General features: G+C 41.9%; 1 protein-coding gene across 1 annotated transcript in view; it reads right to left on the bottom strand.

Annotated features, from left to right (window-relative positions):
* Positions 1 to 1,337: 1,337 nt before the first annotated feature.
* Positions 1,338 to 14,897, bottom strand: part of RAMP3 (receptor activity modifying protein 3) — a 64,140-nt gene continuing 50,580 nt past the window's right edge. Inside the window, exon 4 of the mRNA XM_075495612.1 lies at positions 1,338 to 1,612. Within this exon, the coding sequence (XP_075351727.1) occupies positions 1,357 to 1,612 (256 nt within the window). The 3' untranslated portion in view covers positions 1,338 to 1,356. The remainder of the gene's footprint in view (positions 1,613 to 14,897) is intronic.

Genomic DNA, 14,897 nt, shown 5'->3' with positions numbered 1-14,897 from the left:
CTCAAACACTGGGCCAGAATCTTAAAGGAGAAAATCTAACTATCAGAGATAAGAAACACCATTACTTGGCCATTCAACCTGTATTGTATTTATGTGCATAAGGTATGCAAAAATGAAGAGTCACTTTTAACAGATATTGCTCACTTATAATAGAAGAGTGTTCAACTGAAAGGCATTTTGTGAAATGACAGAAAAGAAAGGTTTACAACACAAACATAGAAGTTGGTTTATTTTGGGTATATGATCTTTATTTAAACTGTTACACAGGAATAGCTTCATAGAATAAGATTTCTGAGTAGCATTTTTTCCTCTTTCCTCCCATGTCTGTTCCAAGCTTTGATGTTCATACTTTAGTTCCCACACTCTTCATGGGATGAAGAATTATTTATGTACAAAATTGTACTCTGAAAGGCACCTCAATCAACATGACACCTTTATATTTATTTGGAGGACATCACTTGCACAAATTGAAGTGAGAGCAGGGAGTATACAGTGAACACAAGTCATCAAGAATAATAATTATAAAAGAGGAAAAATAAAGAGTCTGGCATATGAACATTTCTTCATTACTCCTTAGTATATTTATAATCAATCAATTTCCTCTCACATTTTCCAGCTCTGTAAAATAAGACCTGTATATCTTCCCAGAGTTTATTTGTAAGCCATACAATTCCAAGTAGCCATGCTTAAAGGAATTTTATAAACTATTTTATAACATGGCATGATAATTTCCCTGTGGGGATAGTCACTAGACACATAAATTGTTCCTTTGCCAGGACAATACTTCCAGTTCTTGATAATGATGTTTTTGACTAGCTTCCAGGAAAAGCTGCCACTTGGTTACCTCCAGGTTCAGTTCCTTTTCCAGCAATCTTCTATCCAAGTCACAAGGTTCACAGATGAAAACCTCAAGTGTCCTGCACAAAAACTCAAGAGATATCTCCCCCGCAGTCAATGTTACACCATGCGTACATACACTTACATACAGTTTTGCAAAACTTAAGTTTACCAACCAGCTTTATCCATGGGAAAGTAACTTTACCCCTTTTGCAGCTAAGGGGTCCATTTTCTGGGGACTGTCCTGTTTCTGGGAGCTGCCTGTGAATTCCATGTTGATGAGGCCCAAAGGAAGTAGAGAGCTTTGCACCAGCAACACCAATAGCCAAGCTCAGAAGCAGTGACTTTTGGCAGCAGCCGCAGGCAGCTCTGTTCACAGCAGCGCTGTCTCTGTCTCAGTATCTCACAGGTTCCATTTCAGCAGATCTGAAATCCTTATGTCAAGTTTCTCTCTTTGTCCTCCTTTCTTACTGTTTTTGGAAGAAGGAAAAAGAGAAAAAGAAAGCCCAAAAGAACAACTTACAGCAGGATATCACTTCTCTTGCTGCACCATACTACCAGTGTTATCATGGCACATGTCAACATGACTGGGATCAAGATCAGAGTTATGAGAATTTCATCCGGTGGATCTTCCCAGTGAACCTTTTCTGAAGTACAGTTTGAAAAGAATTGTTTATGAATTCCAGTGATAAAGCCCTCTGCAAGGGGGTTTGGCCAAAAGCAACTTGCATTGTTGGCTTCACGTTCTGTGCACTGGGTAAAGTTGTCGTAATACCTACAAGAAGAAGAAAATGAAGAGAAGTTTAAATAGAACACATATGCATATTACACTTAGAGAAAGCTACACAGGGTGCCATATAGAGTCTATAAGAGTGGGTCTATCATGTAGATACTCTGCTGAAGGACCTTTAATGGAAGCGGTGGGTACCAAATACTACAGCGAGCCAGAAGGAGAACTGACTCACACGTACTCATACAACTGAGAAATTTCATGTGAAATCCTGAGATCCTGGATGGACAGTGGTCAAACCCCTGTCTTTTGGGTGCTGTTACTACAGCCAGGACCTCCTAATGCCACTTAAGTAGAATTAGAATCCCCTCACTACAGACATCTACAGTATCTTTAAAAACCATACACACAAATGTGCCAAGAATTATCCACATTTTGAGCAAAATGTGGATAATTCATGTCATGTCAACTTCATGTCATTGGACATGAAGTTGCAGTGAAAATGATGATGTGACACTGGGACTGAGCCACAGCATGCATTACTGTGTAACAATTTCAGTTCTGTTGTACCCGCACTAAGAAGATAATGGGAAAATAAACACACAGAAAGTTAGCTTTTGACAACCTTTATCTTTTTCCCAACTCCAGCAAATGCCCAGCAGGGGGAAAAAGAATCATCCCTAATTACACATTTGCAATGCTCATGAAAGACTGGGAACCCCTTGTAATGCCTACACTTGATTTCAACACAGCATGTGCTGAAATTTACCTGTCCAGGGATAACTTAGGAGATATTTATGAGAATTGGCTACCCCTCAGGAAAAAAAAGGAAACAAGCCTAAGTGAGTATCAGATGGGTTTTGTGGTGTTATCATAAGCCAAAGAAATTCAGGAAGCAAATGGAGTTTGGGGACGGAGATCGGAAATTAAGATGAAGGGTGTCTGGTCAGTACATGAACAGGGCAAGAAATAAGGAAGCTGAATTATTGTCTGTTGCATTTTTAAATATTTCTTTCAGTCCTGTGTGACTCAATAAACTCACTTCAAAGGGAAATTAAAAATAGAAAGGAGAGAGCAAGAAAACACATGACACCTCAAGGGATAGCATTCTGCACTACCCTCCTCCCTTTCAGAATGTATAAATACAGTAACTCCTGATGAATGACTCATTCTGACATTAAGTACCACAGGGGACTAATGCTGACTCGTCCTTTGCTGTGAAGCAGTGGAGGAGAGACATTCAGTGTTTGGGTCAAGACTGAAGTCCACTGTCTATTGCCTGTCTGTCAGGGGAAATGTCTGCCCATACTACAAGCCCATAGGTTGAGAATACAGGCTGCAGAGCATCTGTGCTCTCAGGGCTGCATTCATACACGAAGAAAAAGCCTCATAGAAAGGTCCTTCTGCAACCTCCTCACAGTTCTCATTCTCAGGGAGTTTGAGCTGATACCGCTTTATTCATAAGCAAATATACTGGACGATCTGACAAGTCCATACCCAGATGCTCTGGCACGCAGATACATACATGCACAATGTATGTATATTTTAAGCAAACCAACTAGAAAGGAAGCTTTTGTGACAACATCAGCAGCCGCACAGAAACAACAGGAAATAAGCTAAAAATAAAATACAAATATTAGCTGTTTGTTATTTTAATAGTGTCATTTGTCCATACAACCCAGTAGCATCCATTCTTTATGTCCTTGGACTAAATTAGAAGCTGAAGATGTCTAGCTGAATATGGGAGACACAGTCCCAGAGGACCTGAAGAATAATACATCTAAAGGCATGCCTACAAGGTTCAACAGACTACAATGGAGAGATGGTGGAGCTCGCATCCAGTTGCCCAGACAGGTCAGGGCTCCGTCTAGCACAGACACCAGGCAGGGCTCCAGAGAGCATTGGGCTCTGCTCCAGCCCTGCTCTGGGCCATGCTCTGGTGAGCAAGCTTGTCCCATCAATGGCTGCTTCAGCTCCCCACTGCCACAGCCACCTCAATTTGCCCATCTGTTCATGCAGAATAACAAACCAACAATAAATCATGGTGACCTGAGCGGAGTTTATATAAAGTACCCTAAACTGAAAGATTCAATGATATAAAACCTTTCTTTTTTCTTTTTTTTTTTTTTCCCCTCCCCTCTGGGTATAAAATCCTATGGAAAGTTCACTGTCCTTCCAAGAATTCTGTAGATTTTTTTCATAAATGTTAGATGGTGTAAACAAAAACATTTCACACTGATTTTGCATTACAAGTACAGCATAGCTAGAAAAATCTGATTAAATAAAAAAATCTCAACTATTTGAGAATTACATGTCTGCCAGCAAAGCTCAATTCACTTAAATATTTGTGTAATTTAGTAATTTAGAGTTTATGCACTGCAACAGAAAGTTCACGTTAAAAAAAAAATCCTCTGCATAGTACTGTGTAACAGCTGCCTCAGAAGGGAGCAACTCATTACTCAAGGAATCCTCATTACTACAGCATGGGCGTTTGTAGCTGATCAACTGGTTTGCAAGTTGTTGGGCTTTTTTAAGAGGGAGGTAGGGGTTAATAGATATTTAACTCAAATTTCATTCTCCTATGCTTAATTCTCTTATGCCTTATGTAATTCTCTTTATTCAAATGGTAAAGGCTAGGAAACCTTTTTATTCTGTAAAATAAAATGCCTGTCACAAAGACGCACTGGCCTCTGGAGTACTTCAACAAAAATGCATAAAATTTACATACTTTGTGAAAGGAAGGATTGAGAATTTACATTTTCTACTTATTCCCAGAACAAGTGATTGGAGAGCAGTACAGTAGCACAAGCTCCTTCACCTCTTGGATTATATGGAGGTGTGGGAAGGTTATTCTCTATGCTGAGTCACATTTTCATCTCTTTCAGGCTAGCTACAAAGACCCTAGTTAGTTAATACTCAGAAAAGGTATATTCACTGGGAGCCAGCTCACAAGCTTTGTGATCAGTGGGCTGAAAAATTAATGTACCTGTGACTTTAAACTCAGTTCAGTAGGCCAGTACCGAAAAACAAAAACTAAGCATAGTTTGAGCACCAAAATTCATATAAAGCTATGCTTTCCCCTGATATGCTCAGGAGAATCATTGTAAGTTTTACTGAGGAGCCAACTACTTGGTCATGCAGCGTATTACTGAAAACACTCACTTTCAGAGAACATGAAAAATACTTAATTCCTCTTTGGAGCAATGTCTGAGCTGTAACACATTTGTCTTGAAAGACAATTTTCAATATTCTAGAACAATACTTCATTTTCAGAGCACAAACACTTTTTCTCCTGTACTTTATGTTTCCACTAATACACATAATAACAATCGTGTGGTTAGTTTTTGTAAAAACTGTGGAAAATTTTATTTTGTGAGTTATTTTACCCATGAGAAAACCTTATGTATATATATTTACCTATAACCAAGAACCTAGACAATAGGCCGTTATTATCAGGAATGCTAGTGCACACATTTGCCTTAATGGGACAGTGTTTCATGGAGTGCCCACTCAAACTATTTAAATACACAGCTGGATGTATTACATTCACCCACCTCAGGCTACCCAGTTGCCTACCACTCAGGGCATTGCTCAGTCTAAGTGGGGGCTTGAATCTCATCCATAGTTTCCCACATCCCCAGGGAGGAATGTGGTAAATTCTTGCTCTTTCTTCCTCAACATCCCTGCACAGAAAAACTGCAGAGATGATTGGTTTACAAACACAAAAAAAATACAACTTCCCCCTCTAAATAGATCGTTTGGAGACAAACAAGAAAGCAAATAGATTGTTTCATTATGAGTTTCAACAAATAAGCACTTTCCAAAGAAAAATTGTTCTTTCAAAAAATCCCAAACAATTCTCAAAAAGCAGAGTACCATATATCATGTTACTAAACCCAAACTTTTGAAGGCATTCACTGGCTGCAGGCAGTAGACCCACCAGCAGTTCCAGTAGGAGAGTTTTGCCACCTCTCCAGCACTCATGGCTAGACCACCCCAGAGACACTCTGCACACATGCAGTCAGGGATGTTTTGCCATTGCTTAATGAGATGGGTCAGGAATTAAAAAACAAAACAATCACCACACTTTCACTACCCCATTTTACATAAATCAGCCTCATGATTAGTGATATAATTATGGAAGGGTACAGCAGGGTACATACATTATGAGTTAATTTTTGTTATTTTGAGTCCACTAAGTATTCAGAAAATACTGGGAAAATTCTCTCTAGCATAAACGAGTTTTAACGTAAATCAGGCAATAAATACTCCAGGGACACATACTCCTTCTGCTACTCTACAATACTGGACAGGAATCTAGAGGCACTATTCCAGGATAGTACAAGTTATGTGGTGTATTTTAATAAAGATGTTTTAAAATTCTTTTTTTTCCCCCAGATGGTTCAACCAAGAAATATCTTTATACAGAGTCATATATTAAATTAGAGTTCAAAGTGAACAATCATCCTTGTAACCTCCACCCAGTCTGGAATGAGAAATGCTGAAATAATAATAATTATAAATATCATATGATGAGAAAGGCTCTTCTTACAGCGTTTCCAGATGAAGCGGAGGCAGGAAGTACTGAACACCCTCACAAAAAAAAGCCTATTCTTGTGTGATATGCAGTCAGATTTTATAGAATTTAACGGTGTAACAGTCTGGATGAACTTCAAATAAGGATCCAATCCTTAAGATGATTATCTCCTGAGGTTTCACCATCACATTAAAAGGAAAGCTTCAGTTTTATAATCAGCTATGAACATACAAATATGGTGGAATATTTCTGAGCTTTTTTCCTTCAACATCTCTCCAAACAGATTTGTGGCTGCATCCCAACGTTCCTTTAATCACGTATCTTCTGCCAAGAGGAGTATTCTTACAGACACAATTCTACCTCCCTAATCAGATCAGATCTGCTGTTGTGGATCTCCAATATAGAATTCAGCCAGAAGAAAATAATGCACTACAAAGCATAAAGAAGGAAGGGGGGGGGGGGGGGGGGCACAAAAAAACCCTTGCTGGTTTAATGACAACATTATAAAGTATAGTTTACTGTCATGGCACTAAATAATGGGCATTGTGACAGTTTACTCACTTGGGTTGAAAATAATAAATACATTCTGGTGTCCTTTGAAATAATTACAGATCTCCACCCTTGGCTTCACATCAACAGCTGTCTGGAAAATGGTTGAATAAACCTAACTGAAAACCCTAAAATGCACAACTATTACTAAATTGTTGTTAATTTCCTAAAGATACAGTAAGAAAATGTAAATATAAAGAAGAACTGTAGATGTCTGCTCAATCTGATGATTGAGCAGATCATCCTGAGTGCTATCACACGGCATGTAGAGAATAACCAAGGGATCAAGCCCAGCCAGCATGGGTTCAGGAAAGGCAGGTCCTGCTTGACCAACCTGATCTCCTTCTATGACAAGGTGACCCGCCTAGTGGATGAGGGAAAGGCTGTGGATGTTGTCTCTCTAGACTTCAGTAAAGCCTTCGACACGGTTTCCCACAGCATTCTCCTCGAGAAACTGGCTGCTCATGGCTTGGACGGGTGTACTCTTCGCTGGGTAAAGAACTGGCTGGATGGCCGGGCCCAGAGAGTGGTGGTGAATGGAGTTTACTCCGGTTGGCGGCCGGTCACAAGCAGTGTTCCCCAGGGCTCGGTGTTGGGGCCAGTTCTGTTTAACATCTTTATCAATGATCTGGACGAAGGGATCGAGTGCACTCTCAGTAAGTTTACAGACGACACCAAGTTGTGTGGGAGTGTTGATCTGCTGGAGGGTAGGCAGGCTCTGCAGAGGGACCTGGACAGGCTGGATCGATGGGCTGGGGTGAATTGTATGAGGTTTAACAAGGCCAAATGCAAGGTCCTGCACTTGGGCCACAGCAACCCCATGCAACGCTACAGGCTTGGGGAAGAGTGGCTGGAAAGCTGCCTGGCAGAGAAGGACCTGGGGGTGTTGGTTGACAGCCGCCTGAATATGAGCCAGCAGTGTGCCCAGGCGGCCAAGAAGGCCAATGGCATCCTGGCCTGTATCAAAAATAGTGTGGCCAGCAGGACTAGGGAAGTGATTGTGCCCCTGTACTCGGCACTGCTGAGGCCGCACCTCGAATACTGTGTTCAGTTTTGGGCCCCCCACTACAAGAGGGATATTGAGGTGCTGGAGCGTGTACAGAGAAGGGCAACGAAGCTGGTGAAGGGTCTGGAGCAGAAGTCTTATGAGGAGCGGCTGAGGGAGCTGGGACTGTTTAGCCTGGAGAAAAGGAGGCTGAGGGGAGACCTCATCGCTCTCTACAACTACCTGAAAGGAGGTTGTAGAGAGGTGGGGCGGTCTCTTCTCCCAGGTAACAAGTGATAGGACAAGAGGAAATGGCCTCAAGTTGCGCCAGGGGAGGTTTAGACTGGATATTAGGAAATTTTTCTTCACCGAGAGGGTTATCAAGCATTGGAACAGACTGCCCAGGGAAGTGGTTGAGTCGCCATCCCTGGAGGTATTTAAAGGACGTTTGGATGAGGTACTTAGAGACATGGTGTAGTGGTGGTTTTTGGCAGTGTTAGGTTTATGGTTGGACTCGATGATCTTAAAGGTCTTTTCCAACCTATATGATTCTGTGATTCTGTGATTCTATGTAAGCAGTAGTTTATATATCTAATGTCCATCTCCAATGAGCAACAGAAACTACTACATTAAGCAAATGTAGAACAAGGAGAGAAATGTAGCCTGATACCAGATACTATGTTATAAAGATGAAAAATTTAGTAGCACTGGAATTTTACCAAGCCAGAAGCTTCTACTAGCAAGTGGGCTTTGCCCTCCACCACTCCTAAGCTATATTTTAATGATTACTTATTTGTAAACTCAGCCCATTTTTGGGGAACACCAGTTCAGAAGAGAAGTATTCTCTGAAGCCATCAATGCGCCACGTATCTCCCTTGAATTAGAGTCCCGTAACTCCCTTGAATTAGAGTCCCATAACTCCCTTGAATTCGACAAAAATCAAAAGAGTAAGCAAAGGCAAATCCTAATCCCACAAAAACTTGAGCATATATATCCAGCTTCTTATATGCACCACACCTCCTAAATAGTGATGATGTGTGGAAAAAGATGTACTTAACATGCTGAAGAGTCTGCACTAGGTCTCGGATGCTGTCAGCCACCTCACGAATTCCCACCTCTCCAGCCGAGAGAGAAACAGAAATACAGGGGATGCACTGCGGAGGGCACAGGAAAATGCTGGATGCAAGAGCAGCACATGGAACTGGCATCCTGCAATCCAAATGCTGAAACACTCTGCAAATGTCTGGCTTGCCAAGGTTCATTCACATACTGTATCTTCCAGGTAAGAGTTTGTTTAGCTCCTTAGAGATGATTACAACATTGCAGCGTCACTCTGCTCTATGCAGTGATCTGGCTCAAGAGCTGTGGCTTTAATATAGTTTGTCTAAACCATTATTTACTATGCTGTTGCATGAACAACGAATTATGTCAGAATACATTACTTAATCATGAACTCAGAGACAAAGACTAAAATGAAGAAGGCTGAACTCCTCCAAAGAAATCCTTCTTGAGTTAACTTTCAGAGTAGCAATGAAGAAACACGTGCTAGTTTAGTGGTGAACGTGAATTCTCCTGGAAGTTGCCAAGTTGAGGCAAATCCCTTCACCAGTTTGACACAACAGATATTAAGCTGCTATGTTAATTAACACACACATCAGACACTTTGCATGTCTGGCTTGAAATTGTACATCTCTTTATTGTAAGAATAGGGTCATCTGTGACTCACTGCTTTCAAATCATCACTCACTGGTCAGTTTCTAAAGTTGACTTGAATTACAACTTTGATGATAGAGCAGCTGATTGAGACCACAGTTACAACTGCAGCTCATTTCTGCGTAAGCTCCTGAGACATAGCAAAGTTTCTCGTTAACAAGTTCATTGGTAAAGAGACGTCCCCAGGTTTGCAGCAGCAACCCCACTATCTCAATTCATAATGAGCTTAACATGTAACAGTGCAAACAGGACTGAGGATTTGGTACTATTTTAGGAAGTCTGATGCCTGCTCTCTGCCCTGGTCCAACACCAGCAGCTATTGTTGTAACACTGACATTTGATGGAAAACAGAGAGAATGGCAAGGGGGAAAGAAGGGCCATTTGTTATTCACTGAAAGAAAACAGAGTAATTTTTAAAACAGACTTCAGTGCTGTGAGCTAAAAAAGACACCTCCAATTCCCAAACCTTGAGAAGAAAGCTTAACCACAAAATGGTATTTGGAAGGACAATGAGACTGTATGTGGAAGAGAAAGAGGATAAATTAAAAATGTACCTTTTTACTATACTGTACCTTTCATTTTAGAAAACTATGATATTACAGCTAATGAAGATAACAGTAATTCCAATGTATTTTTTCACTTTTCCTCTTTCTTCTGTCTTGCATGAAGGGTTGTTTGGGACATATTTGTTTAATATTTTGTGCTTAATTTTATTTTATAAGCAGAGCTTAAGTGTGTAGTGTGGGTCTGGAGGGACATGAGCCTTTATGAGATCTACAGCAATTGTTTAGAGACAGATTTTTTAAAACTAGTGAAATCCCTAAAGACAGTCACTAAAAGTCCTTGAAATCATGTGTGTTATTTGTAATTTCAGCTACAATCATTCCAAAATGATTGGAAGATAGGGACGGGAACCAGAATGGAGCCCCCATAATCCAGGGGGAAATGGTTAGTGACCTGCTACACCACTTAGACACTCACAAGTCTATGGGGCCTGATGAGATCCACCCAAGAGTACTGAAGGAGCTGGCAGAAGTGCTCACCAAGCCCCTTTCCATCATTTACCAGCAGTCCTGGCTAACTGGGGAGGTCCCAGTTGACTGGAGATTAGCAAATGTGAGACACCCATCTACAAGAAGGGCCGGAAGGAGGACCCAGGGAACTACAGGCCTGTCAGCCTGACCTTGGTACCAGGAAAGCTAATGGAGCAGATCATCCTGAGTGCCATCACACGGCATGTAGAGGATAACCAAGGGATCAAGCCCAGCCAGCATGGGTTTAGGATAGGCAGGTCCTGCTTGACCAACCTGATCTCCTTCTATGACAAGGTGACCTGCCTAGTGGATGAGGGAAAGACTGTGGATGTTGTCTATCTGAACTTCAGTAAAGCCTTTGACACGGTTTCCCACAGCATTCTCCTCGAGAAACTGGCTGCTCATGGCTTGGACGGGTGTACTCTTCGCTGGGTAAAGAACTGGCTGGATGGCCGGGCCCAAAGAGTTGTGGTGAATGGAGTTTACTCCAGTTGGCAGCTGGTCACAAGCAGTGTCCCCCAGGGCTCTCTGTTGGGGCCAGTTCTGTTTAATATCTTTATCAATGATTTGGACAAAGGGATCGAGTGCACCCTCAGGAAGTTTGCAGATGACACCAAGTCGGGCAGGAGTGTTGATCTGCTTGAGGGGAGGAAGGCTCTACAGAGGGACCTGGACAGGCTGGATGGATGGACCGAGGTCAATTGTATGAGGTTCAACAAGGCCGAGTGCTGGGTCCTGCACTTGGGCCACAACAACCCCATGCAACGCTACAGGCTTGGGGAAGAGTGGCTGGAAAGCTGCCTGGCAGAAAAGGACCTGGGAGTGTTGGTTGACAGCCAGCTGAATATGAGCCAGCAGTGTGCCCAGGTGGCCAAGAAGGCCAATGGCATCCTGGCCTGTATCAAAAATAGCGTGGCCAGCAGGACTAGGGAAGTGATCGTCCCCCTTTACTCGGCACTGGTGAGACCACACCTCGAATACTGTGTTCAGTTTTGGGCCCCTCACTACAAGAGAGACACGGAGGTGCTGGAGCGTGTCCAGAGAAGGGCAATGAAGCTGGTGAAGGGTCTAGAGCAGAAGTCTTATGAGGAGCGGCTGAGGGAACTGGGGTTGTTTAGCCTGGAGAAAAGGAGGCTGAGGGGACACCTTATTGCTCTCTACAACTACCTGAAAGGAGGTTGTAGAGAGGTGGGGGTTGGTCTCTTCTCCCAGGTAACAAGCGATAGGATGAGAGGAAATGGCCTCAAGTTGCACCAGGGGTGGTTTAGACTGGATATTAGGAAATTTTACTTCACTGAAAGGGCTGTCAAGCATTGGAACAGGCTGCCCGGGGAAGTGGTTGAGTCGCCATCCCTGGAGGTATTTAAAAGACATTTGGATGAGGTGCTTAGGGACATGGTATAGTGGTGGAATTGGTAGTGTTAGGTTTATGGTTGAACTCGATGATCTTAAAGGTCTTTTCCAATCTATATGATTCTGTGATTCTGTGAAAAGTACTTGGGAATTCAGGTCATATAACCAAAAAGCAAGGGCAGTTTAACTTGGCACATATGACAAGGTTTCTACACTCTACTGTATTTCTCCTCCTCCACCACCACAACATGCACTCTTCACAAATCTGTTTCTGAACCATCATGCTGTACAGCACGACGCTGGAGCACCACAAGGAACTGTGACAGTTTGTTATGCAGATGCTCATGAAGAAGAGGTGTTGCCAACCCAATCTGCATGTGCTCATCAGTTATCCATCTCTGTTCCTTATTTGTCCCTCTGTAAGATGAGGCTAAAGTAGCATTGTCCAACCTCACAAAAATACTGTGTAATAAAAGACAATATGGTCTCTGATGACTACCTTAATAGGGACCATATGTGTCGAAAACAAATAGTTGGCACCCAGTTTACATGTCCAAAAACTTCCCAAGTATATAACAACAATCCCTGTATTTTTTTTGATCGATTGCCTTGCAAGTGTTATAAATGAAGCCCACAGTAGCTGTATCTGTTTCTTAGTCTCAATCCTGTTTGCTGTGCTGCTGTAGGCAGCAGGTTAAACAAAGCAAAGAAAGCCTTCCCTTTACAATTTCTGCTATAAAAGAGCCAGACAAATGTGGCATATTTTCCGTATCACTTCACAACATTTGTACTCAAAACCCTCACACATGTAAGTATCCCTGCAGTGACAGTGAGAGACCAGATACCACTGAAAAAATGAATAAACAAATAAAACACCAGCATGGATAACTGTATACTTTTGGTTTCAAAGTCAGACAGCAGTTATGAAATGGTAGCTAAAGTAAAACAACTAATTTCTAAATAAGGGATGGTAACACAAAAAAAGTGTGCAAGACATTTCAGACACTGACTTCTATACGCAAACATTTTAGTGGTTTGTACTTTTTACTAATGGATACAGGCAAAAAAAAATATTGCTAATAATGCCTATGGGTCATCTAATACATTTCATTCATTAATTTGCAAAGGAAGCAAACGTCCTCATTGTTTTCTAGATGAGAAAACTCAACCGTAATATGGAATTACAATTTGCCTGCAGCAGAGTAGTTCATGGCAGAACTGGGAATAGAATATGGATCTCCTGGGCTCAGGACCAGGCTCTAGCTACAACCCACACTGCTTACGAGGACTCCGATTCTTATCCTGCAACTGGGGTACTGCAAACCACCCTCCTCTTGTGAAATCTCCACTGTTTGAGCTACACACACAGAGCATGACTACATATGACTTAATTCCTTAGCAAATCAGGCCAGAAAGTGGCCTGTTTTTTCAGAGAAAGCAGAGCTCCAGAAAAGCTCAGTCTTCGGGGATTACTTGGACAACAGAGCACTAGGTCTGCCAGAACCTGACAGAGGGGAACGGAAGGATGCCCTGAACTTCTTTCTGCTCTTTCCTCTGCACCTGACTGACATACACAGGAAAGGAAAATGCTGTCCACACTGAACTCAGAGACTCAGGGAAAACAAAGCACAAGGTCACACCTGAGCAATTATCTCAGAATACACACAAAATTGCAACAGCCTGAAGGATATCCATGAGTGACCGAAACCTGAGCTGCTCACTTGCAAATAAGGAATATATGACTTACCACCTTTAATTCAAAGTATAAAAGACACCCTGCACCTCAGTCCTGAGCACATGCAAGAGGCTCTCCTCCCAGAGAGTTCATGCAAGCTTTGATATAAATTCCAGTTTCATTTATGTTACTGAAGACTGCAACACAGTTCCCAGGTTAAAGGGACCTCAGTTAACAAACTAATTCTGCTTAGTTATCCACCTCCTCTCCCTTTGTTTCCACAAAAAGCAAACCTCAGCACACAGGCCAGATGAGACCCCCGACATGCTTCAACAGAGCCCTAATAACGAGCTATCAGAAGAGAAAGCTTCTGGAGCATTGGACAGCAAGTGAACCACACCACAATACCAGAAATCAGACACAAAATGGAGGTGGGACTCACTACATCTTGCTTTCATCTCACTTCATTGCCCTGCAAATGCATCAAGTTTGTATTTTTCACCCAAAGATCAAACCCTTGTCTACATTCAACAAATGGCTTGCCAATTTTAAGTTCTGCACAGATCCTGCAAAGCTTTGTTACCTAGACTTGCATATCCTGACAACTTGAAATCATACTTTTGAGACATGCTGCAAATAAGTCCATAAAGGTGAGAAAGTAAAACAGAATTAAGAATTCACAATACTTTTGTGACTACTTCAAACTTGATTTTCATACCTGCTGTTTCTCCCTTCCACAGTTTCTCATGAAAATGATGACCTTTGATGAAGGTCTTTGATTAAGAACTTTGATGTCTGGGAAAATGCATATTTCATAGCAGAAAAGAGAAAGTCAGGAAATTCAATTTAACAATAGACCAGACGTTTGAGTTCAGCTCAGCCACGCAAAAAGAAATCTCAATGTTCCTTATATACATGGAACCAGGAATGTTCTTAAGAGACCAATAGCATTTATGTGCCCTAAAGAAGCTGATCTTTCAGAATAAACTCAGGGCACTGATTCCAGTCTTAAATACAGAAAAATGCATGGACACCAGATAATAGTTTACTCCCTAGTGAGAGGCAAATTTTTGCTCCTGGCAATACTTGTGCACCAGGCTTGCTGTCACCTATGGAATCTCATCACCATCAACTCATCTGTGACCACTCATCACCTCTCCAGGTACTGCAAAAAGGGAACATGGTCCTTGACAGATGAAAAGCAGGTTTTGTACTTGCTCATGGGTAGCCAGGTTCTTCTGTACTTTCAAAACGTATCAGACTTCTCACAAGATCTTTTTTGCAAGCCTGTTTGTCCTAAGATTATATGAAGTACTGTTGTGGTGGGTGTTACCAACTGATACTATCTTCTACTCTCTCCAAGTGCTATTGGCTTCTCCCCCCACCCCGCCCCAATGCAGAAGCAAGCTTTGCTCTTGGAAAAACATACTGTGCTGCTAGCTTTAAAGTAAGCAAAATTATGCATGGGAGCAGCTTAAAAGACA

The sequence above is a fragment of the Mycteria americana genome, chromosome 2 (genome assembly GCF_035582795.1).
Source record: "Mycteria americana isolate JAX WOST 10 ecotype Jacksonville Zoo and Gardens chromosome 2, USCA_MyAme_1.0, whole genome shotgun sequence".
NCBI lineage: Eukaryota > Metazoa > Chordata > Aves > Ciconiiformes > Ciconiidae > Mycteria > Mycteria americana.
Note: the sequence above shows the minus strand (reverse complement) of the source record. Positions and strands in the feature narration are given on the sequence as shown.